Source organism: Hypanus sabinus, chromosome 4, assembly GCF_030144855.1.
Source record: "Hypanus sabinus isolate sHypSab1 chromosome 4, sHypSab1.hap1, whole genome shotgun sequence".
In the NCBI taxonomy this organism is placed as follows: Eukaryota; Metazoa; Chordata; class Chondrichthyes; order Myliobatiformes; family Dasyatidae; genus Hypanus; species Hypanus sabinus.
In genome coordinates, this window is record NC_082709.1 from 15,913,896 (window position 1) to 15,939,808 (window position 25,913).

The 25,913-nt window shown below is 41.0% G+C and overlaps 1 protein-coding gene across 3 annotated transcripts in view; it reads left to right on the top strand.

Annotated features, from left to right (window-relative positions):
- The window catches only part of LOC132392516 (RNA-binding motif, single-stranded-interacting protein 1-like), a 206,236-nt gene that overhangs the window by 101,434 nt on the left and 78,889 nt on the right, over window positions 1-25,913 (top strand). For all 3 annotated transcript variants that reach the window (XM_059966468.1, XM_059966469.1, XM_059966470.1), the window contains exon 3: window positions 22,018-22,076. In XM_059966468.1, the coding sequence (XP_059822451.1) occupies window positions 22,018-22,076 (59 nt within the window). The remainder of the gene's footprint in view (window positions 1-22,017; window positions 22,077-25,913) is intronic.

Sequence of the window (25,913 nt, forward strand, 5' to 3'; positions counted from 1 at the left end):
TACCAGATCTGCTCATTGAAAGTTTGCCAGTCATCCAGACTTGATCACTTCTGTGTCTACAGTGTATGCACTGATGGAGCTAGTATTGTAAATCGATTACAGAATGCTTAACACAGATGTTTTGTTTTATTATGGGTTATATGTATAAATACATGAATTGCATATGTCATCACAGTACCACGTGATGCGTTCATGCCTCGCTTAAAGTAAACTCGAAGTTAGACTGACATTTTAGACTTCCGAGTCTTCCTTTGAATTAGTTTAATGTTCTTGAGGTTACAAAACATAACAGTGAAATTTTCCCAACAGAAGTAAATATTAAGACATGACAGAATCTTTCTTCTGCAAAATCTCGCAAATATATTTGAGCCCTTGTTTTAATGTATATTCATTTGAATGTTTTACACATTCTTGCTGCGGTAAGAGTGAGCGCCTTTTCAGAGATACATGGGAGATTTTTCAGCCCAGTGTGGGTTATACTCTGTTGCTGCTTAAATGAATTGTGCTGCTGTTGCTGTCAAAAATAGGGTGTGTGCTGAAACGCCTGGTAGAGTCATGGCACCTCCTTCATCCATAATAAATGAGCATATGAAAGATTGTATGTGTACAATATTTAACCGTTTAAAATGGCTTCCAAAGGAGAGTTATTAAAATTTATCTCTGCCCTGTTCACTTGCACTGTTGAATTGCTCCCTCCTATTCCTCTTTGTTCAAATATCTGTTTTGGGGAAAAATATAAAAGAAGCTAGGCTGAAAATTAAAACAGCAATTGCTGGAAATCTGAAATGAGAATCAAAAATGCTGAGCACACAGCAACTCAATGAGCACTTGTGAAAAGTGAATATTTTTAACATTTCAGGTCAAAGAGCTGAATTGTTGAATTTGCATCTGATTAACCTACCAATCGGAGAACATTGACAGCTTCAAAGTACATGTATTATGAAAGTAGGAATACAGTCTTCAACCTTGTGACTCGTCTTCGAACTTCTCATTTAATATGGCGCTGGTAAAGCTCAGGAACTACTTGCTGGTGCCCAATGAAACAGAGAAAACAACTGAATACGTTGTTAATCACACTTTTTTTTTCTGGTAAATGTTCACCACAGAGAATAGATTGTAACTTCCCTTTGGACTTGGAGGTCAGTTCGATGCAGCAGGCCTGTTGCTGACAGCGAAGGAAGTCCCAAGGTTCAGTCGTTTTAAGTGCCGGGCCAGATTGTGAAGGTTTAGCACAGGTCGAATTGAGCCAGCAAGGTCCAGGCCCCAGAGTGTATCGTAGCTACACAACCTGATGTTTGGACAATGATTTAAGCACCAGGCCAAGCTGGAAATGTCAGTTACAGCTGAATTGAGTTGAGGGACGGGGGAATTCTGATCCTTGCTCCATGATGTTTGCTTAGCTCTGCACTGAGCTGAGGATCTGTGTGTCAGACTCCCTTTCCTGGACTTCAGTTCTGAATTTTCATTATTTGCATGGTCTGATTTTCTCTCTCTCTGCACATTGGGTGTTTGACTTTTTTTTAATGGTTCTTTCAGGCTTCTTTGTTTCATGGCTGCCTGTAAGGAGACAAACTTCAAGATTGTTTCATACTTTGATAATAAATGTACTTTGAAGTTTGTAGCTTCTGACTTGTTTTTCACTTCCCCAGTTCTGATTAAGGGTGTTCAACAGGAATCTGTAACTGTTTCTCTTTCCACAGATGTGACATCATTTCCATGTTCATAAACTGAAAGGGTTGAACACGAGCCAACTGTTGCCTGATATTGAGGCATACTTTTAATAATTTTTCATGCAAAACTGAGTTAAGAGCATTAGATATAGGTGCAGAATTGGGCCATTTGGCCCATTGAGTCTGTTCTGCCATTTGATCATAGCTGATTTAATTTCCTTTGCAACCCCATTCTTCTGCCTCCTCCCTGTAAATTTTGACATCCTTGCTAATCGTGAACCTATCAACCTCTGTTTTAAATCAGGTTTAATAACAAATTTCATCACACATGCTGGTGCTTTTAAACCTGATTCTGAAATGTACCCAATGAATTCCACAGATTCAGCAGCTTCTGGCGAAAGGAACTTGCCATATTTTGAAATGTTAAAGACTTACAACAGATTCTCATAGCACTTTCCTTTTAAAACTTGCATATCAAAATCATATAGAATTAGGAAGTGTGATGTAGAATAATCCGTGTGTAAAAATAGTACTTGTTCAGTGTAACAGATTTCACAAAAGTAAGTCAGCTGTTCTTGTATTACTGACCTTTGAAACAGTTTTCATTTTGTTCTATTGATTTGCTAACTTGTGTATCCAATTTGGAACTTTGTTAATAATTAGTTTGTGAAATATGTGCGGGAAATAAGTTGAGCAATTCTTCAGTTTATTAATTTAAAGGTGCACCTGGCTCTTGGAGGCAAAGAAACAAAGTGTAAGTGTTCAAAGTAGGGGACATTGATCTGCTTTCTCAAACAATTAACCGTGGTCATTCCGAGCCACAGTCCGCTGGAGGAAAGCAGCGGGTCCAGTAGCAAATGTTGTGGGGGGGGGGGGGGTGCGGGAGAAAGGAATTGAAGAAATATTGATGTTTCTGTTCAGAGTTTTGTGTCAGCATCATGACCATTGTGATGCAGGATTTTGACCCGATATATCAACAACTCTGCCCCCAACCCCACCCAGCTGAAGTTTGTAGCTCCAGATGCCAGCATCTGCAGCATATTACTACCATGGCATTAGTGAGGGGGGAGAAAGCTTGGTGTTTTCTCTCTATTTGGCTTCTTAGTTGTCCATTTACTGTATTGAGATATTCCAACCTTTTCCAACTGTACCAGTGGATAACACGAGCAAGCTCACTGAACCAACTCAGTGCATGAAGATTGGGACAGTGCATCAACATTCGTACCTATCCATTAAGTAATAGCACTAATCCTGTGAAGAATTAAGATCTTACATTGGCTTCATGTGATTTTTAAAATTGAAGCCTGATGGTACACACTCAGCGATTCAGGAGCAGCTTCTTCCCCTCCGTCGTCCAATTCCTAAATGGACATTGAACACTACCTCACTTATTAGTTCTGTTTCTGCACTATTTGTGCAGAATGGTGTAAACTATTTAACATACTTGTATATACTTACTGTAATTGATACTTTTACCTATATTATTATTATGTATTGCTTTGTACTGCTGCTAAGTTAACAAATTTCAAGACATATGTCAGAGATATTAAACCTGATTCTAATGTTTCCTTCCTTTTCCTCAAATGCGTTTGTGCCCAATTACAGCAGTGCAGGGACCAACATACTTGGGGAGAAACCTGTGGAGTTATACCTGGATCCAAAAAGGTTTTAAAAAAAATATGATGTTTCTGGTGGAAGTGAAGAATTTCCAAATGAGTGGGATCCTCTCAGGCGCAATGCCCCCTCAAGCTGGAGAAAAGAGGCCATCTCTTTATGACTATTGGAAGCCAGAATCTTGGGTGTCCCTCTCCCTCTCCCCCTCCCTCTCCCCCTCCCTCTCCCTCTCCCCCTCCCCCTCCCCCTCCCCCTCCCCCTCCCCCTCCCCCTCCCCCTCCCCCTCCCCCTCCCCCTCCCCCTCCCCCTCCCCCTCCCCCTCCCCCTCCCCCTCCCCCTCCCCCTCCCCCTCCCCCTCCCCCTCCCCCTCCCACCTCTGTGCTATTGCACATCATGTGATCTTGTCCCTGAGATTTACTTTGTCAGTTTGAATCTTCCTCATTGGATCCTCTTTTATGTCATCTGCTTCCGTAATTTGTAATCTAATTCCTCCAGATCAGGGGTTCCCAACGATTTTTCATGCCATTTACCAATGCCATTAAGCAAGGGGATTCATGGACCGCAGGTTAGGAATCCCCCTGCTCCACATCACAAAGTGGCAGATGGAATACAGTGTCGGGAAGTGTATGGTCATGCACAGTGGCAGAAGAAATAAAAGGGTAGACTATTTTCTAAAGCAAAAGAAAATTCAAAAATCCGAGGTGCAGAGGGACTTGAGAGTCCTTGTGCAAGATTCCCTGAAAGTTTAATTTGCAGTTGAGTCAGTGGTGAGGAAGGCAAATGCAATTTTGGTATTCATTTCGAGAGGACTAGAATATAAAAGCAGTGACTTTATGTTCAGAATTTATAAGGCCTCACTTTTGAAGTATTGAAGTATTTTGGGCTCCCTATCTAAGGAATGATGTGTTGACATTGGAGTGGGTTCGGAGGAGGTTCACGAAAATAAGTACAGGTTTGAGAGGCTTGTCATAGGAGGAGTGTTTGATATCTCTGGGCTTGTACTCACTGGAGTTCAGAAGAATGGGGGGGGGGGTCTCGTTGAAACCTATCGGATGTTGAAAGGCCTTGACAGAATGGGTGTAGCCTCTCTGATGGTCAGAGAGTCTAAGACCAGAGGGCTTGGCCTCATTAGAGGGGCTTCCTTTTAGAACAGAAATGAGAAGGAAATTCTTTGCCAGAGGATGGTGAATATGTGGCATTCATTGCTACAGGAGGCTGTGGAGGCCAAGTCATTGGGTGTGTTTAAGGCAGAGGTTGATTGACCCTCTGACTTTATCAGTCAGGGTGTGGAGGGATATGGGGCGAAGCAGGAGACTGGGGCTGAGAGGGAAATGGATCAACCAATGTGAAATGGCAGTACAGACTCGATGGGCCAAATGGCCAAATTCTACTCCTATATCTTATGGTCTGCACTGATGTTTCTCATTTCTGCTACTGGCTTCATATTATTGGTGTTCCAAATGTTAAATAAAAACCTTTTAGACGTACATTGTAGTATATTCCCCGACTGAGAGACAGTGAAATTTGTCCTTGAGAAAGTTAATGGTATAGTTTACGAGAGAAGTGGTGAAGCCATGGCTTGGCGCATACAAGAGTGTTACAAAGCAATGCCTGTCATGTGTCAGAGTTAATGAAAGTAGGGGATAGCTGTGATGGATTCTGATAGTCCTTTAGTGAGGGGGTCTAATACCAGAGGGCACAACTTTAGAATAGAGGGACGTCTGTTTTGAACAGAGATAAGGTGGAATTTCTTTAGCCAGAGGGTGGTGAAGCTGTGGAATTTATTGCCACAAGTAACTGTGGAGGCCAAGTCATTGTGTGCTTTTAAGGTGGAGTTGATTGGTTCTTGATTAGTCAAGCTGTGAAAGGTCATGGGGTTAAGAGGGAAGTTGATCGGCTATGATGAAATGGCGGAGCAAATTCGATGGGCTGAATGAGTAGAATTAGTCCATATGTCTTGTGGTATAAATGCTCTGTTGTGATTGCATTTACAAAAGGGCTGAGCTATGGGGAAGCCTATAAACTGCAAGCAAGCTCATGTCTTTGTGCAGCCCCAGTTCTCTCATTGAAGAAGTGAAGCCATGAAGCTTCATTTTCAAACTATGTAAATGAGGTGCCTCTCCCCTGAGAGTGAAGCATCAATTTTGGAGTGAGTTCTGAAAGCACCAACTGCAGCTGCTTGAAATAATCCTGTGGCTAAGGAGTTAACTGTAATCGTAGTGCCAACGTCCAAAAGACCAAGGCAGACAGCCACGTGCATAAATGACTGGAAGTCTGCCTGCAAGATGTCTGACAACTATGAAATGGCAGTCCTGGAAAATGTGAGCCTGCTCCTTGATAGGTCTGATAGGGGCATGAATCATTTAGATCTGAATACAGAGTCTCCAACTGACTCCTTCAATGGAGTCCTTGACCTTGGATGTAATGTCTGCTTCAATGCTCTCATTCTCAAGGTACTGTTGGTGAAAGGCACTTATTAATTAGCCTTTATCTTTGAAAATAGCTGTTAATGTGGTGTGCATTTCCACTGTGATAAAACAGACACATGTACATATCCTGACCAAAGTGACTTGTTGAAGTTTGATATATTCTGGAAATTAAATTTTCATTTACTGAAGTGCTTCTTAAAAGAAAACCTGTACATAGTCATTGGAAAGTGATGGGGTTATATTAAGAAGCGGATTGTGTCAGAGGCCAGGGTGGGGGTGGGGGGGGGGGGAGGTGGAGATGGGAAGTGCAGGAGATGAGATGTGAACTGACTTAAAATATTCATGTTTCAAATCAACTTAATTTTCTGACTTTCAGAACTGCTTCTGTTCTGACGGAAGGAGGTGAACATTTTGTGGGAAAAAAAATTGTTTCTTCATTTTCAAACTATGTAAATGATGGATCCAAACTAAAGAATACAGTTTTTTGTTACAGCTGTAGCATCATGAGCTGCTAGTCGGCTTATTTTTTTTTAAAAAGCCTGTGTATGCAATTCTGTTGTTCTGTCCACAGTTCTTTAAGTCTGGTCTATAACATGAACTTCCTTGCCTGTATTTAGTGTCAGGCTGCTTCCTGAAGATCAACCTAACGAAGCACATGAGGCCCAAGGCAATAGAAAATCTGCAAATAAGGGATGATAAATCAATAATATGAAATTATTTATAGAGTACTTTCATTAGAAACGATGTAGCCCTGTCCTCAAGTACTGAGCACATCTACGTGACACGCTGTCGTAGGAAAGCAGCATCCATCATCAGAGATGCCCGCCACCCAGCCCATGCACTTTTCTCACTGTTGGCATCAGGTAGAAGGTACAACAGCCTGAGGACTCAGTCCACCAGGTTCAAAGGCATTTACTACCCCACAACCATCAGCCCCGGGGGGGAGGGATAACTGCACTAATCTACTGAGATGTTCCCACAACCAGTGATTTCACTTTAAGGACTCTTCATCTCATGTTCTTGTTTTTTATTGCTATTTATATATATTCGCACGTACACTGTACTGTGTATGTTAATCAAAATGGCTTCTTTGGTTTGCTAGAGTTTGATAAGTGTTTTCTCTCGCAGTTGTTTAGCTTTGGACTTGCTGATATGGGGATTGTATTTGTTTGTTGACCAATGGGGAATGTTATTTCATCTTGTGGGGTTGGGAGCTTGGGGGTTTCGCGGTCTTTTCAGGGGAGGCGGGAAGGAGACGCCGAGGAAGGTGGACGTGCGCTGCCCTGCTTGGTCGACCACCAGGGGTGGTCCCAGGTGCGAGGACGTGGAGGTCGGAGGCAAGCAACGAGGGGTCAAATGGTTCAATGGTTGAGCTCCAACGATGTGCACTAAACTGACTGAACTTTGATAAGTTGGCGCCTTTTACTTTATTTTCTTTTCCTTCATATATACTGTATTGCATAGTACTCTTTTAGTTTTAGTAAAATCTTTAAAGTGTATTCCATAACGGTATCTGGTGTGAGTTTGATATGGTGTGTGTGCGCGCGGCATAAACTTGATTCCCACAGCACCTGCGTGTACGGGAGGTGGGGTTGGTGAGTGGCTGGATCTCCTTTTCCCCTAGACATATACCAGCCTGTTGGGTAAGGGTTCCACACATTTTCACAGTTATTGATCACGTTGTAGTTACTATTCTATAGGTTTGCTGAACATGCCTGCAGGAAAGGGAACCTCAGGGTTGTGTGTGGTGACCTACATCTACCCTGATGATAACATTTACTTTGACTTTGAGCTCAAAGTGCTTTACCGTAGGATAACGTGCAAACGTAGAAAATAAAAGACAGTGATGTTAGTTAAAAGCAAAATTAAATAAATAGTTTTGAGCTGGCATTTGAAAATGTCAACTGAGATTGCATCCTTTATAGTTTTGCGTTCTGAGCACAGTTCATAAAAGAGCCAATACCCTTGAGGGAGGTTGTCTAAATTTAAGAGACCAGCTGAAGAAGACCTGAAAGCTTAAGCAGGATTATGAAACAAAAGTAATTCTATGCTGTACTCCGGTCCCAGAACATTGGGAACTTTAAATACTAGTAAGGGAACTTCAAAATCAATTCTAAAAGATACAGGAAGTCCATGCAGAGTAGTTAGGATGGCAGTGATATGCTCCCACATCCAGGTTTTAGTTAAAGTTTTGCGGTGGTGTTCTGAATCAGTTAAAGTTTGTCAATAGATTGTTTTGGAAAGCCAGGAAATAGTGTGTTGCAGTAATCAAATTTATTCAGTTTAAAGGCATCGTTTAGTTTTACAGTGTCATTACGTGATAGAAACGAACATACCTTTGCCATATTTCTTAAGTGCATAAATGCTTCTCTGGTTACTTCCTTTATGTGGGATTTAAAATTCAAATCTGAATCGAAGATGATACCCAGCCTTATTACTTCTGATTTCACAAGAGGAGCCACCAAGTGTACAATAAATGTATCTCTTTTGGCTTTGGTACCAATTAGAAGTATTTCAGTTTTGCCTTCATTCTTGCTCAATCATTTGCTTATTGCAGACATACCAGAAGTCAGAGAAAATAACGTGTTATCATCATCAGACTCAGCTGAGATGTACAATTGTGTCATCTGTGTAACTGTGGAAATCAAGTTTATGATGTCTCCCAAGGGGAGCATGTAAAAGGAAAAGAGTAGGGGACCGAGGCAACTTCCCTGAGCAACAGCAGAAGCTGTATCATAACTCGTAGAAAAATGGTCTCCAAGATGGACAAAAACAATTCTCTAAGATATATGAACAAAACCAATGAAGAGTGTTCCTAGAGACGTCAACTGAGTTCTCAAGGCAATCTAGAAAATGTTTTGGTCATTTGTGTCGAATGTAGTGCTCAGATCGAGGAGAATTAGAACTGAGACATTGTTGGCATTATTACTGAGCCTAAGGCCACTGACAATTTTGGTAAGGGCTGTCTCCATGCTGTGGTTTGCTCTAAATCCTGACTGAAATTTTTCTATAATATCGCTCGCATTCAAAATGTTATTGAGTTGACTGAAAATAACTTTCTCAAGAATCTTGCCCAGGAAGGGAAGACTTTATTAGACCTGTAATTAGCTAGTACCTCACTCTCAAGGTCTGGCTTTTTAAGTAGGGGTTTGACAGCTGCAGTTTTGAAGACATCTGGAAAAACTCCAGTTTCAGGGGATGTTTTCTAACAGAATTAAAAACACTATTAAAAGAGTCCTTAAAAAGTGTGGTAGGGACAGGGTCAAGACAGAAAGTTGATGGTTTACTCTTTGTTACAACCTTTTAGTTATACATCAAAAATGTGGTTTACTCTTTGTTGCAATCTTGAGAGTTATACATCGGAAATACTTGTAAATTTTGACATAGTTGCCGTCCTTTTACAAGGTTGATCATAGAGGTTACAATTGTCTGTAGCAATACTCTCTCTAATGGAAGTAATTTTTAAAAATTGTTTTAAAACAATATAATGCAAATTCCTCACCTGTAGTGGCTGAGGCTTGACTGAGGACACTACAGATGTCAAATTGGTTAGTCATGTATGCTTGGAATAATTCGCTACGGTACAAATAATCCTTTACTCTGACATGGATTATTTCAACATTATCCCAAGAGCTTTCATGCTGAATTGATGATGTGAAAGATGTATTTTTGATTAGATTTTTGTTTTAAATATTTTGTGCCTGAATTGACTTTGACTTGACTTTATTACTTGCGTCCTTCACATACCTGAGTAATAATCTTTATGCTATGTCTCCATCAAAATGTGCAATTTATTGTAATTTATAATAAATAGTAGGCACAACGGAACAATCAATGTAACATAGAAACACAATCATATCAGCGTGAAGGAATCAGTCTGATGGCCTGGTGGAAGAAGCTGACCTGGTGCCTGTTGGCCTGGCTTTTGTGCTGCGGTACCGCTTCCCGGATGGTAGCAGCTGGAACAGTTTGTGGTTGGAGTAACTCTGGTCCCCAATGATCCTTTGGGCCCTTTTTACACAGCTGTGTTGGTAAATATACTGAACGGTGGGAAGTTCACATCTACAGATGCGCTGGGCTGTCCGCACCACCTTCTGCAGAGTCCTGCGATTGAGGGAGGTACAGTTCCCGTACCAGGCAGTGATGAAGCCAGTCAGGATGCTCTCAATCATGCCCCTGTAGGAAGTCCTTGGGATTTGTGAACTCGTGTCAAACTTCTTCAACCATCTGAGGTGAAAGAGGCACTGTTGTGCCTTTTTCACAACACAGCCGGTGTGTACAGACCACTTGAGATCCTCGGTGATGTGTATGCTGAGGAATTTAAAGCTGTGTGCTCTCTCAATCCCCGATCCATTGATGTCAATAGGGTTTAGTCTGTCACTATTCCTCTCGTAATCCACAACCAGCTCATTTGTTTTTGCAACATTGAGGAAGAGGTTGTTTTCTTGATACCACAGTGTCAAGCTGATGACTTTTTCTCTGTTATTATCTGAGATAAGGTCAATCAAAGTAATATCATCAGCAAATTTAATTAGGAGATTGGAGCTACGGGTGTAGACACAATCATGGGTATACAGAGAGTAAGGGAGGGGGCTTAGGACACAGCCCAGAGGGGTACATCTGTTGAGGGTCAGAGGGGCAGAGGTAAGGAGAAGGTTTAACTGAGGAGCTCTGTTGCTAAGCTCATTAGCTGGTTTATGTAAAGCAAGCTGTCATTTGCTTAGGAATACAAAATTGGTAATTTAAAAATTGTCATTGTTCTCCTCAAAGTAGTACAAGTTGAGTACCCTTACCTGAAATTCCAAAATCCGAAAACCTCCGAAATCCAAAATATTTTTTGAGAACTGGATGACAGAAGTGATGGCTCTGTTGCAAAGTTTGCTGATGATACGAAGATAGGTGGAGGAGCAGGTAGCTTTGAGAAAGTAGAGAGGCTGCAGAAAGATTTGTATAGATCAGGAGAATGGACAAGGAAATGATGAATGGAATATAGCAACAGGAAGTGTATGGTCATGCACTTTGGAAGAAGAAATAAAAGTGGTAGGCTATTTTCTAAATAAGGAGAAAATTTAAAAAATCTGAGGTGCTGAGGGACTTGGGATTCCTTGTGCAGGATTCCCGATACTGTGGGTTAATTTGCAGGTTGAGTCTGTGTTGAGGAAGGCAAATGCAAAAGTCCAATCCTTATGTATGTTTGAGGCAGAGGTTGATAGATTCTTGATTAATCAGGTTATGAAGGGATGTGGGGAGAAGGCAGGAGACTGTGGCTGAGAGGGAAATGGATCAACCATGATGAAATGGTAGAGCAGTCTTGATGGGCCAAATGGCCTAATTCTGCTCCTAAATCTTATGGTATAATGGCGTTTCAAATGGAAAATTCCACATGGCACTGGGAAGGTTTCTAGGCTATGCGCAGGTCTCTGCATCATAGACCGTACTGAGAAGTGAACTCCCATGTGTATGGAACAGAAGTGAATGAAAATGAGAAAAACACTGCATTAAGTGAAAAATAAAGATCTCGAATTTGTATTGAAAGAGTGAATTCACAGCACTGGAGTGAAGATGGGCTGTTTAACAGTATGCTGATCACGAAACAAAGAAAAATCCATCACGACGAACTGAAAATTGAAGGTAATTGTGAACATTCTGCAGACTGGTTGCAGAAATTTAAGAAAAGGCACAACACTAGATTTTCAATTTAAATTCGCTGATTTATTGGCGGAAGGCAGGGGAGCTGCATGGCTTCAGTCGTGGGGAGGACCAGGCCTCAAGCTGCAGTTGCCTAGTAACAACTGCCCAGAAGAGAGGTGTCAAGCGTCCACCAGACACTCCACCAGAGGCGGCATGACCCGGCGTTTGGGCTGGAGTCCGTGCTGAGCTGTGGTGTTCACACGGCAGAAGACAAGTTGTATTTTGTCTGCCGATTTCTGCAACATTCATGGACTCGTGAGTCTTGGACTACTTATTTGTGTGTGACTATATTTTACTGATATCTTGTGTGCTCGCTATCTTGTATGCTAAATGTGCTTTGTGCTGTGTATGACTGTTAGTACTGTGTGTTGGACCTTAACTGCTGTTTATTTTGCTCTATTCATGTATGATTGAGTGACAATTAAACTTGAACTATTTTAAATTGTTAAAGATATTAAAACTTTTTTTGAAGATAGTGTCTGCTGATCCCGAAGCCCCAGAGAAATTCTTTGTTTGTGAAGATTGTCATTGATGGAAGTATAACACCAGAGGAAGCCAAGAAATCTGATTGTTTTTATACCTTACATAAAACCTAAAAATTGAAAATGCAACTACAGTGGACTGAACCTTTTAATGAAAACACAGCATCACAGATGGAGACTGAAAGACTGCTGTTGTTCAACAGCTGATTCAGGTATTCTCCCAATGCTGCTGTGTGGCTTTTTGTCACCCTGCACACATTATATTTTCATTTAATTAATGGTATTTAATCATTTTTACTGTTAGGCACATGTGTGATGAACAAGTGTAAAACAAAGACTGCTTACCGGTACCACATTAATTCTGGAGTCAGAAACGATGGCGACCCCAAGCTGTCTTAATATATATTCCGAAATCCAAAACACTTCCAGCCCCAAGCATTTCAGATGAGGGCTACTCAACCTGTACTTTCTTACTGAGCCGGTAGAGAAGATAAGACCAAGGTTGAACATCTTTGAAGAAAGACTGCAATCTCAAATGTGTCATATGGCATCTTTACAACATCATAAGATTGCTCCTTAAGACTTTGGAGGGAGACTTAAACTCTCAAACTTCTCACTCCGGTGAATGCTATCAATTTAGCATGCCCTGCCCAAAGAAGTGTTGTGTCCTTTTTCAGATAAATACTTGAGTTGTCATCAAAGTCAATGTAAATTTAATATCAAAGTTCATCTACCTTGAGATTTATTTCCTTGCAGGCATTTACAGGAAAATAAAGAACTACAATACCATATGACCATATAACAATTACAGCACAGAAACAGGCCATCTCGGCCCTTACTCTCACCAAGTCCCACCAACCTGCACTCACCCCATAACCCTCCATTCCTTTCCTGTCTATATACCTATCCAATTTTTTTTATATGACAATATCGAGCCTGCCTGTACCACTTCTACTAGAAGTTTGTTCCACACAGCTACCACTCTCTGAGTAAAGAAGTTCCCCCTTGTGTTACCCCTAAACTTTTTCCCCTTAACTCTCAACGCATGTCCTCTTGTTTGAATCTCCCCTACTCTCAATGGAAAAAAGTCTATCCACATCAAATCTATCTATCCCCCCCATAAATTTAAATGGCTCTATCAAGTCCCCGCCTCAACATTCTACGGTCCAAAGAATAAAGAACTAACTTGTTCAACCTTTTTCTGTAACTTAGGTGCTGAAACCCAGGTAACATTCTAGTAAATCTCCTCTGTGCTCTCTCTATTTTGTTGACATCTTTCCTATAATTCAGTGACCAGAACTGTACACAATACTCCAAACTTGGCCTCACCAATGCCTTGTACAATTTTAACATTACATCCCAACTCCTATACTCAATGCTCTGATTTATAGAGGCCTGCATACCCAAAGCTTTCTTCACCACCCTATCCACATGAATTCCACCTTCATGAAACTATGCACCATAGAATAGAATTTATGAAAAAACCTTAAATTAACAAAGACAAACAAGAAACCAATGTACAAAAGAAGACAAATAGTGATTTGCCTGTACTATAGCAGATAGTTGTACGTACTATTTTTTAAACATGTGTTGAGCATTGCACACCAATATTCCCACGCATCTAACTGGTCAAGGTCCTGATCCAGTAATGAAACTGGAGCCCAGCCTCTACTAGATAGGGTACCTACCACACCTGTGCACAAATGTGGAAGCACTCGGGTCATAACCCCTACTCTAAGTGCGTACTGATGTACTCCATCCACAAATGGAAACAGATGCGAGCTCTTGCTTTTGCCTAGATCTTTGAGAACCATTCCCCAAGCGAGCTAAAGCTGGTAGCAATTACAGCTTGATGTCAGCTCTCAGGCTGTGGGAAATGTCAGAGAAGGAATGAGGAGGAAAAAAAAATGATTGAAAGGGAAGCAAGGAGTTATCTGATATCAGACTGAGCAGAAATAATGTGATTGATTTCCACTATTTCTGTGTTACAGAAAGGATCAGTTACCCTCTTTGTCACCATTATCACACATTAAGTGGGGCCACATGCAACTGCTAAACCAAGGAATACCAACTGGAAAGTTTCTCATGATGACTTGGTATATTCCGGTTGCAATAAAAGAATTTTTCCCCCAAAGTTGAGGATGAGATTTGCTCAGTGAGCAGTGAGAGTTTGAAATCAATGGTAAAAATGAAGGCACAAAATGTCATCCTGTGAATTCCTGATGAAGGATCTCAGCCCGAAACGTCGAGTGTTTGTTCCCGTCCTTAGTTGCTACCTGACCTGCTGAGCTCCTCCAACACATTGTGTGTTGCTCTTGTAATGGCATTGGAAGTATTATTATAGAAAAGACAATGTCATCTCAAGTACAAAATGCTAGAAATATTTGACAAGCTATGACAGACTTAATGTGAAAACCTAATTTCATGCATTGTCACAATTCTGTCATATGCCTCTTAAACAGACATAATGTAAATTTCTATCTGCAGGGAAGAAAAAAACAATTTCTGATACTGTAGTAGTATCAAAGGCATGTTTCAGAATCTTGGGATAAGGCATCTGACGATACTGTAACAAGGAAGGAATTTCATGCTTAGAACGCTTTGCACAGAATTTCATGAAGTTTCTGTTTAGCTGGACAAATAGCACTATTCATCCCTTTTCCTCACAGATTCTGCTTGACCCACTTAATTGTTTGAGCAGTTTGTTTTTTTTCTTGCTCTAGATTTCCAGCATCTGTGGGCTCCTGTTTCTTCAAATAGACCTTGGCTCAGGAAGCCAGTGTTGATAGCATACAGCAGAATTTACCTAGGGTTTGAAATTATTTTTAGTTGCTCTATCTGAACACTATTGCATGATGCTTGAATGTTTCTGAAGTTAATGATTACACAAGTGCCTTAGCAGTGCTAAATGCTTTATTTCAAGGAACTAGCGTCTTCAGTGGTATTTCTGTTCAGGTGAAAAATTTTTATTACTTCAGGGTCATTGTTTCCTAGCTTGGTGCTCAAATGAACTTCTGTAAAATCTGTGTACAAGTATCTTGCTTGTGAAGCAACTAATCTTTTATGGCTGCAAGCACAAAGTGCTGGAGGAACTCATCAGGCCAGGTAGCATCTATGGAAAAGAGTAAACAGTCAACGTTTTGACTGAGACCCTTCATCACGATTCATCAGGTCCTGATGAAGGGTCTCAGTCCAAAACACTGACTGTTTACTCTTTTCCATAGATGCTGCCTGGCCTGCCGAGTTCTTCCAGCATTTTTGTGTGTGTGACTTAGGATTTCCAGATTTGCAGGTTTTCTCTTATTTGTGAATCTTGTATGGCTGCCAACATCAGATTTAGAATTCCTGTTTTCATCCTCTGATTCCTTTTATGCCCTTCATTAATAATTCATGCAGTAAAATCCCATTACTTTTCGTTTCGATTGATGCTCATCGTTTATTTTTTTAAAATGTTATTAGGAATTAAATTGAACCGTTTTAGAAGCAAATGTTAAATGAATAACCATGACCACCTGAACCTAATGACCTAAAGTTCATTTTGCTTTTCAAATCAAGTCTGTGCATTTTATTGAATGTCACTTTTTCTGAGGCTGTAGACAGTCCTTCACAATTAAGGATGACTTGCTGACACTTTGGTGCTGTGGATTGTTGAGGTAAATAGGTTTGTGGGCCACATATATTTCCACAGATGAGTTCTAGTGGCTTTGGTGTTGGAGATCATGAATTTGTACTGTTTATATAGGACTTCAGAAACCTGGACTCCAAAGGCCCCAATATCTCCCTTATAGTTTTGTGGTAAGTGGTTATGTTGGTGCGTGGCCTAGTGGATTGGCATTGGTCTAGTGATCTGAAGGTCACTGGTTCGATACTCAGCTGAGGCAGCGCATTGTGTCCTTGAGCAAGACACTTAACCACACAATGCTCTGTGACGTCACCGGTGCCAAGCTGTATGGGTCCTAATGCCCTTCCCTTGGACGACGGTGGCGTGGAGAGGGGAAGGCTTGTGGCTTGGGCAACTGTCGGTCTCCCATACAACCCTGCCCAGGATTGAAAAACCTTCCAAGGCCCAAATTCATGGTCTCACGAGACTAATGGATGCCTATTTAAAAAAAAGTGGTTATGGACCATAGATTACTTGAAGTCAGTGGGGATCTTTTCATATTGCTTACTCTATGGGGCCTTCAAACATTTCCTCATATCTTTTCTTCTATTTGTCTGGTAATCTTTTCAAGGAATGAACCTTGAAAAAGAGTGTACGTTTTAGGAGTCTGATGGTGCAAACACTCGGAGTCTACTGGACATCATTGGTGATGGTGCTTGATCTCCGGAGTGTGCACGTGTCAGCACACGTCTGTTCAACCTCTGAGACTGATTCTTGAGTGGATAAACTCCAAATGATGAGAAGTTTCCCATTTGTTGCAAGGAAAAGCTTTGCTCCCACAGGAAGTGTGGTGGTAAGGTGCAGCACTGTCGCAGAAATAAGTGGAAAAATGTGCTAAGGTAATGGTGGCTTGATGGATGCTGGGCTCCACTGAGATTTTCTCTGCAGTGGTCCTCTTGCTTAGGGTCATGAGTTGCGTGACACTGTAAAGCAAACATAAGGTCAACTCATATTACTGATGTAAAGGCTTGATATGATACAGCTCTGTATGTGTCCGCATGAAACTGCAGAGTTGTAGACACAGTTCTGCACACCCTCGGAACCAGACTCCTTTCTATGGTCTGTGTCGACATTTCTCACTCTCATTAAAGCAGCCAACATATTCAAAGACCCCACCCAGCTGGACATTCCCTCTTCTCCCCTCTTCCATAGGCTCTCAATAAAAAGTCTGAAAGCCCGAACCACCAGGATCAAGGACAGCTTCTACTCCACTCTTATAGGATATTGAATAATTCCCTAGTACACCAAGGTTAACCTCACAGTCTACCTCGTTATGATCTTGCACCCTGCTGTCCACTTCCACTGCAAGTGCAAAGGGTAAGCAGTTTCAAATTCCTGGGTGTCAATACCCGATCTATTCGGGACCCAGCATATTGGTGCAGCTACAAAGGAGGCACGACAGCGACTATATTTCATTAGGAGTTTCAGGAGATTTGGTACGTCGGCAAAGACACTCGCAAGTTTCTGCAGAGCATTCTAACCGGCTGCAGCCCCATCTGGTACGGGGAGTGGGGGGTGGATGTGCTACTGCACGGGATTGAAATGCACTGCAGAGAATTGTAAACTTGGTCAGCTCCATCATGGGCCTCCATAGTATCCAGGACGTCTTCAAGGAGGGATGCCTCGGAAAGGCGACATCCATCACTAAGGACCCCCATCAGCCAGGATGTACCTTGTTCTCATTGCTACCATCAGGAAGGAGGAATGGAAACGAAGGCACACACTCAACATTTCAGGAACAGCTTCATCCCCTCTGCCATATGATTTTCTGGAAGGACATTGAACCCATGAACACTATCTCACTATATTTTTATTTCTATTGTTACACTACTTATTTAATATATATTTACTGTAATTAAAAAAAAATTCTATTTGTATTGCAATATTATGCTGCCACGAAGACAACAAATTTCATGACATATGCTGGTGATATTAAATCAAATTCTTTCTTTGTAGCTGTTATACATTTGTTCTGTGTTCTGTTATTTTACTACGTACTACCTCATGCACTGTGGGGGAAAATTTAGTCTGTATGAACATGATGCAAGACAATGTTTTCACTGTATTACAGCACATGTGACAATAATAGGCCAACTTCAAAGGGTGAGCTATGCATTTTAGGACATGAAATACTATCCGGGCAAGTACAGTAAATCGTCAGGACCTTAGGAGATTTGATGTACAGCAGGACCTGTAGTTCATTGTTCCTGAAAAATGGTGACACGGGAGGCTAGGATTGTGAAGAAGTCATTTGGCACGCCTGCCAAATCACTCAATATAAGAGTTGGGGTGTCACATTGCAGCTGTACATCATAGTAGTTAGGCTGCTCCTGGAGTATTGTGTCAACACAGTACCGTTGGGGTGTGATGGTATTAGAAAGAATGCAGAAGGTACTCACCGGGAAGTTGCGTGGAATGTCCCAGGAGTAGCAGTTTAATAGTGATACCATTATTAAAAGCAAATTAACAGAAAGAAGGGGGTGGAGACGTAAAATTCTCAGGAAGCTGGTGGCTGGTGATAACTTGCCTGTTTCACTTGAAGCGAGTGCTTAGTTATTTTCTTACATTCAGTTGGTTTCACAGTCAGGGCCTTGGTTTAATGTGTTAAAAGCAATCCCAAAAGTACAGCACTTGATTGAAGGTGATGTTTTAGACCAGTGTGGTTTAAAAATGTATCACTGCAGACAAACTTTTTCGGGTGATGATCCTGTTGTTGTGTAATGGTGTTTAACACCAGAAGTACAGAAATTGTGCTGGGAAAAGTCACACCTTTGCCAAAGGCTGCTGAACCATGCAGGGTTTTGCTCAAAATTATTCGGCTTAACAGGAGGTTCTCCCTTTGCCCTCTATTTGCCTAGCAAGCCAAGTAGTTGCAATTCATAACTTAATTTTTTCTTCATTTGTACCCTTTTCTTAAATTACTGATCTCAACTTCCTTGTCCTGAGCACCCATGTTCCCTCCCCCGTCTACCACAGTTATTTGATATTATAAGTGGTTCTCATTTCTCTAATACTGGTCTCCAACTTTTAAAAATTCTCTCTGCTGGGAGGAGGTGGGAGGACACCATCTGCTATGTCCTTACAGATTTACAAACACCTTCTTTCCGTTTTAATAATGTGTTACATCCCAAGTCATCTATGTTTGCTGTATATCTACACTTGAAAGTGTGCAAATGGTTAATTCACTGCCACAACACTGGTATGACACTATTGAGTGTGACAAATGGCACCCTCTGATTGTCACTACTCTGCATTATACCTGACAAGTGCAGGGTTCGAATCTGACCAGCTCCTTGCATGCCTTCCATTTGTGCTGAGTTGAGCATCGAGCCAGCCGTCGGCCTCATTAAAAAAAATGAAGTTGCTGCCCAAGGCACTAAACAAGGTGCAGAGAGAAACTTGTGATTGTTGCTGTTATGCCTTGTACCTCCTCTTTCTTCACAATCCATCTGCATTGTAGTCAAAGCCACCATTTTCTTTCATTCTGGTTGTGTTGCTAATATCTTCCTGTTCACAAAGATCACCTACTTCCACTGCTGTGATGTTACTGTTGTTGGTTCTCCTCAATTTAGCTTTGGCCTAATCTAACCCCAATTTAAATATTCTTAACTATGTGTTTAAATCCTACAGTGGCCTTTTCCTTGTCTCTGTTTGGATCTTGTGCCAATCCTAAACATTAATTCTAATCTCAACTCCTTTATGTTCCACATTTTCTTTGCTCTAATAGTGTTCCTACCACTGCATGCAGGGAGTTTGTACGTTCCCACCACGACTGCGTGGGTTTCCTCTGGGTGCTCCAGTTTCCTCCCACAGTCCAAAGGCTTACCAGCTGGCAGGTGAATTGGTCATTGTAAATTGTCCTGTGATTAGGCTGTGGTTAAATCGACGGATTGCTGGGCAGTGCAGTTCGATAATAAATGGACTTCAACCCGTAGCTCTGCAATTCCCCCCCTTGAGATCTCACTTGGTCTTGCTCTTCACAGGGACATTTCTTAAAATATAGCCCATTGAACAATCTTTCAGCCTTTGGCAGTATCACTTCTTCAGTTTGCATTCAATTTCTGTACTTGGTGTGCTTTTGTGACATCCTATGGCTAATTCTCTAATGTTAAGGCACCCTTTCTCTTTCACCAAGCAGATTCTCAGTTATCCTAATGTTTCCTGTTTGTTTGGTATCAATTTTTGTCTGAATCCTCCCCTGTGTGGTGGCTTGCGTGTATTACATCATATCAAGAATATTCTTTATTCACTTTTTCATTTATTAGGAATTTGTTGTGGTGCGTTGGTCAGGATGTGTTGTGACGTGCAACAAAAACGACATTCAACAATTATAAATAGTTACATAAAAATAGTTAGGGATTAAAGGACAGATCTGGAATAAAATGTGCATAAATACATAAATGCCAGCATGTATTTACAATGTAAACAGCACTATTAGAAGTGGTTTAAAGTGTCTACTGGCATGGTTGATCAGATTAACTGCCTGGGGGGGGGGGGGGGGGCGGAAGACATTTTAAAGATGGCATGGTTTTTATTTTAATAGCTCCGTGTGGAAGGGAGCTTTCAGAGAAGCTGTTTGTAGGGTGGGTAGTATCCACAGTGAATTTTTTTCCTGCCTGTGCGCACTCCTTGGTCCTGGGTGCATACATGTCCTGCAGTGATGGACAACTGCAGCCAATAAGTTTTTCTGTAATTTGACAGTTTGCTGCACTTTTTTTGTGTATTGTGAGGGGACACTACACCAAACCAGATAGTAATGGCTGATGTGAGGTTGCTCTCTGTGATGGCAGTGTAGAATTGCACTAGTATATTCTGGGGGAGATGGAATTTTACCAGCTGTTTCAAGAAGCTAATTTTCTGCTGAGCCTCTCTGTTAATGAGGTCCTGTGAAATAATGATGTCCGTGGACTTGAACATAGAAACTAACTGTAGACTTGTTGATGAATGGCTGGAGAGGGAGATCTGTGGCTTTTTTTTAAAAGCATGTTAATGCTATAAGTGGATGTTCTTGTGCTTTTTTTTGAGATAAAAATACATGTCAGTTATTTAGCATAGCTTTATTTAGTGATTATTTTTTCTCTCTTGCATGGTGAGTACTACTTGCCTACTGACCCAGTCTACCAAGTTACTATTAGTCTTTGAATCTTGTTTGACACGTACAGAAAACATATCAAGATCACTTGAGTATCAGGATCCTCAGGATCAGGGAAGAGACTTTCTAACTAGAAATGTGGAATACATGGAAAAACAGGAAAGAAAATTAACATTAGATCAAATGAAAAAGCTTATACAGTTGCCTGTCACCTCCTGGGTCCCCTCCTTCCTGTTCTTCCATGGTTCACTCTCCTCTCCGTTCAGATTCCTTCTTCTCCAGCCATTTGCCTTTCCCACCCACCTGGCTTCACCCGTCATGTTTCAGCTGGCCTCTTTATTCTGGCAGTTTCCAGTCCTGAGGAAGGGTCTCGGCCTAAAACACCAACCGTTTGCTCATTTCCATAGATGCTACCTGACCTGCTGAGTTCCTCCAGCATTTTGTGTGTGTGGCTTTGGATTTCCAGCATCTGCAGATTTTCTTGTGTTTATACAATTGCTGATATGAACTGGAAGCTCACAGATTCTGAAACTGAATTCAGCAAAGGAAAATTACAGGGATATGGCAAGGGAAAACAATGGGAGGAATAAAGTAGCCAACAAAAAGATTGTACATTTGAAATTCAAAATAGTTGTGGGGCAAAGGAAAAGATTAACAAGTTAATTTGGGTGTCTTTCAGGCAGGCAGGGGAAACTGGAGTTGGAAACAAGGAAGTGGCAGAGAAATTTAGAATAAATAGATACAATTAAGAAATTAAGAGCAAGAAGATAGATTGAAGCTCTATAATACTCTGGTTAGACCACAGAGTATTGTGTTCAGTTTTGGTCACCTCATTTTAGAGAGGGTGTAGAGATTTATCAGGATGCTGCCTGGATTAGAGAGCATATTTTACGAGGATAGGCTGATCAAGCTAGGCCTTGTCTCTGTGGAGCAAAGGAGGATGAAAGGTGTACAAGATGATAAGAGGCATACATAAGAGTTGTCAGCCAGTGATTTTTTTTTTGCAGGATGGAAATGGCTGATATCAGAGGGTAAGATCTTGGGGTGATTGGAGGAAAATGTGTGGGGGGTTATCAGAGGTCAGTAGAGTCAGATACATTAGGGACATTTAGGAGCCTCTTAGCTTGACAATGGATGAAAGAAAAATGGAGTGGTATGTAGCGAGAAGCGTTGGATTGATCTTGGGAGCAGGTTAGAAGGTCTGCACACGTTGTTGGCCAAAAGGCCTGTACTTTGCTGTGCTATCTGTGTTCTAATTAATGTTATTGATCGTGCAGAATTGATTATAATACCCTGGCTGGTGTCTGACCTATTCAAGGATTTCTCTATACAATACAGCAGTGTTATTTATACTATTCATTTCTTTTTTCTGTTTTAGGTACGGCAAAATAGTATCAACAAAAGCCATTTTGGACAAGACAACTAATAAATGTAAAGGTATGTTTTAATATTTGCTGCATTAATAATTTGGAGACAGGAATTCATTGTGTTAGCTGCTTTCTACAAGCTCACCACTCTCTGTCCTGTGTCATGCTCTTTAAGGTAGATGCCAGCCGACCTTCAGTAATCATTTTCTTGTGCCTTCATGCATTATTTTTGGTTACGTTGAAGACCCTGTTCTCAGGTTGTGCTGTGTCACTTTTCAGTACTTTACTTTATTGTCACCAAACAATTGATACTAGAGCGTACAATCATCACAGTGATATTTGGTTCTATGCTTTGCGCTCCCTGCAGTACAAATCAAAGTAAATATAATAAAAATTTAAATTAGAAATCATAACTAGAAAATAGAAAAGGGAAAGTAAGGTAGTGCAAGTCAGGTCCATATATTTGGAAGGTACGGCCCAGATCCGGGTCAGGATCTGTTCAGCAGTCTTATCACAGTTGGAAAGAAGCTGTTCCCAAATCTGGGCATACGTATCTTCATGCTCCTGAACCTTCTCCCGGAGGGAAGAGGGACAAAAAGTGTGTTGGCTGGGTGGGTCTTGTCCTTGATTATCCTGGCAGCACTGCTCTGACAGCGTGTGGTGTAAAGTGAGTCCAAGGATGGAAGATTGGTTTGTGTGATGTGCTGGGCTATGTTCACGATCTTCTGCAGCTTCTTCCGGTCTTGGACAGGACAACTTCCATACCAGGTTGTGATGCACCCTAGAAGAACGCTTTCTACAGTGCATCTATAAAAATTAGTGAGGGTTTTAGAGGACAGGCCAAATTTCTTCAGCTTTCTCAGGAAGTAAAGGCACTGGTGGGCCTTCTTGGCAGTGGACTCTGCTTGGTTAGACCAAGTCAGGTCATTTGTGATATTCACCCTGAGGAACTTAAAGCTTTTGACCTGTTCCACCTGCACACCACCGATGTAGATGGGGTCGTGCAGTCCACCACTCCTTCTGGAGTCAACAACCAATTCCTTTGTCTTGCTGACGTTGAGGGATAATTTTATTATATTTTAGTCACTCATCTGGGGGCCCTATCGCCCAAAGGTTGCAGATAAGGCAAGGCTAAACTTAAATGTGGTAAATAAGAATGAACATCAGGACATAAGTTAACAAAATAACCAGACATAGTCATCCAGCATCCTCTTTGACTTTCTGCAATCAGGCAGGAGACTGCAATGCATAAAGACAAGAACAGTCAGGATGGAAACAGTTTCTTCCCTCAGGTCATTCGGCTTCTGAACTCCCTGCCGCATTGGATTTGTGAAGTGGTTACTGATTATTTTGTCCTGTACCCGGCAATATTTAATTTAAGTACTTTATGTGCAATTCATTTGTAGATTTTATTCTTATTTTCCTAAGTGATTGTGTGTTATATGTGTGTTATCTGAAGAAACGTCTCGTTTGACGGTATTCATGTATATAGTTAAATCAGAATAATCTTGACTTGATATGGCTGTTAACATTTAATGTAGAAGTGTTATTATTCACTTTGACAGGAAGAGTGAGGAGAATTGAAATGGACGTAATGGCACAATTTCAGGGGTGCAGATAAACAAGAATTATTTATAAAATGCAGAATTTTATGGGCTACGCTTCAACTGTTGCATAATTTATGCATAACATTGCACCTTTGATCCCTTCTGTCATCTATTGTCATCAATATTGTATCCCTTTCTCTAATATATCTATAAATAGCATTCACTTGAAAATATTAATGTTATTTACCTAAGTTACTCTTTATGGTGGTAAGATAGACATTCTCCAGGTGAAGAGGTTTCTCCTGGACTTAACACATACTGTATTTAGCATTCCAGGTTCTAGTCAACCTTGCATATGAATCTCTCTGTTATCTAGCCTGTCGGGTATTTTCATAATCTTGCTGACATTTATCTGGTAATATTTCAATCATTTCCATTCCAGAGCCAATATTCTTGAATCTTTCCCTGTAGATGTTGATAAATCTTTTGTCTCAACTTTAGCATCTTTATTTTTAGAAAGTCGGGGGTGAGTATTATCACAGTTATCACTGCAAGACTTTAAACATACAGATCACATTACTGTCCTGTTCCTTGCTTTAGCATATGCCCTGTTTAAATAGTTTGTTCAAAAAAAATTATGTTAAAATCCAAATCTGCCTAAATTACCGAATTGCTGGAGAGGGAGGTGCTGCATCACATGTGAAGTGTCACCAATTGATTTAGAAATTGACACTAGTAAAGTCTGTCCACTTAAAGTTCTCCAACTTTCTAAAAAAGCAAAATATATGGAGATTGTGTCTTTAAAGTAAATTGAGACAACGGACGAAACACCCAAGGGCAGGTATGTGGTATTTTGTGAGAATGAAGTGCTCTGATTACTGGGAAGTGGAAGATTCGGTGTTGCTGTGACCTTTGCTCTATGCAGTTGGTGTTCAGAAAACCTGAAAATGAACAGTTCATTCATTGCACAAATGAGTTCTGATTTTAATTATCCAAGTCCACCCATGTGATCAAGCACCCAGGACACAGCTTCATAAGAAGGCAAAACATGAATTTGGGTTTGGAGATGCGAATCTCCTGCGTATTTCTGTATTTGTAAGGGATGTATAATAAACTTTCCAGGTGGATGGTGGTGTAAGAATTCCAAACTGTTGGCCAGACTGCAGAAGGAGCAATTGTTGGGATCAAATGTGTGATGTGTAGCGGAAGGGTGGAAGGGTGCTCAGTGACCAGGGTATTGTCTCTGCAGACCTGAGCCTGTAGTGCCCAAGGCAGTAGTCATCTGATGGGTCAAACTGGATTGATCTAGGTAGGGCTGGAGAGAAGGGACCAGAGTATAAAAGAATTGGGACAGCAGTGGTGAAGTCTTACACCTGGTGCTGTGGATCAGTTGGAATGAGGTGTTGCAGTTAAGCAGGCTCAGGCATGCTTTTTAGCAATAAAGTGCCTTGTGTGCAGCATTACATGTGCGAGGCTTATTTCTATTGGATCTGCCAACGGTCCCCAACTTTTGGCAGAACAGATGGGAAGTGTGCATCAGAAAGTGGCTTTCTTTCATTAGCAACCCCATTTTTAAACCCTCCTGGGTTAAATTCAGAAAATTTATAATAATTTTCGTATTGCAGCAGGAGTATTTTTGAAACTGTCGTGCATACACTTCGAACCAAGGTGCTCATTTATCTGTCATGCCCAGTGAGGATTAATAGGTGTGTAAGTGTATTGTTAAACTTCGTATCACAAACAAGAGAAAATCAGCAGATGCTGGAAACACACAAGATGCTGGAGGAACTCAGCTGACCAGGCAACATCTGTGGAAGATGTTTCAGGCCAGTCCTGCCGAAGGGTTTGAACCTGAAATGTTGACTATACAGTAATTTTCTCCATAAACGCTGCCTGGCCTGCTGAGTTCCTCCAGCATTTTGTGTGTGATTAAACTTTTGTATTGTTTTCACAACTGTTATAGTAAACTTTAGAACAAATTTCAGAATCAGTCATCATTAAACTCTCACTGTGTGGTCTGTGGTTAAACTACTTCAGGCTTGTGCCTTTTGAAGTATCTCTGAACTTGCACAGAGGTTGAAAATCCTCTTGTTAGAAATGGCAAATCTCAGTGCAGTGTGAACACTGAAAGTGTTGCACACAATTTCGATGAGTATTTAAGCACACGCATTGAAATGGTAATGCGGTTTTAAATCAATTCTACAACTTTCCGTTCAGACATTTTGCATTTTTTAAAAAAAGTATGTCTATCTAAACTTGCAGAATTCTAGTAAAATTGTTAAATAAGTTCACAAATTTTCTGCTTTGTGGGTCAAACAGTTCAAACCTGCAACAGTTAACATGGCTTAACATAATTTAAT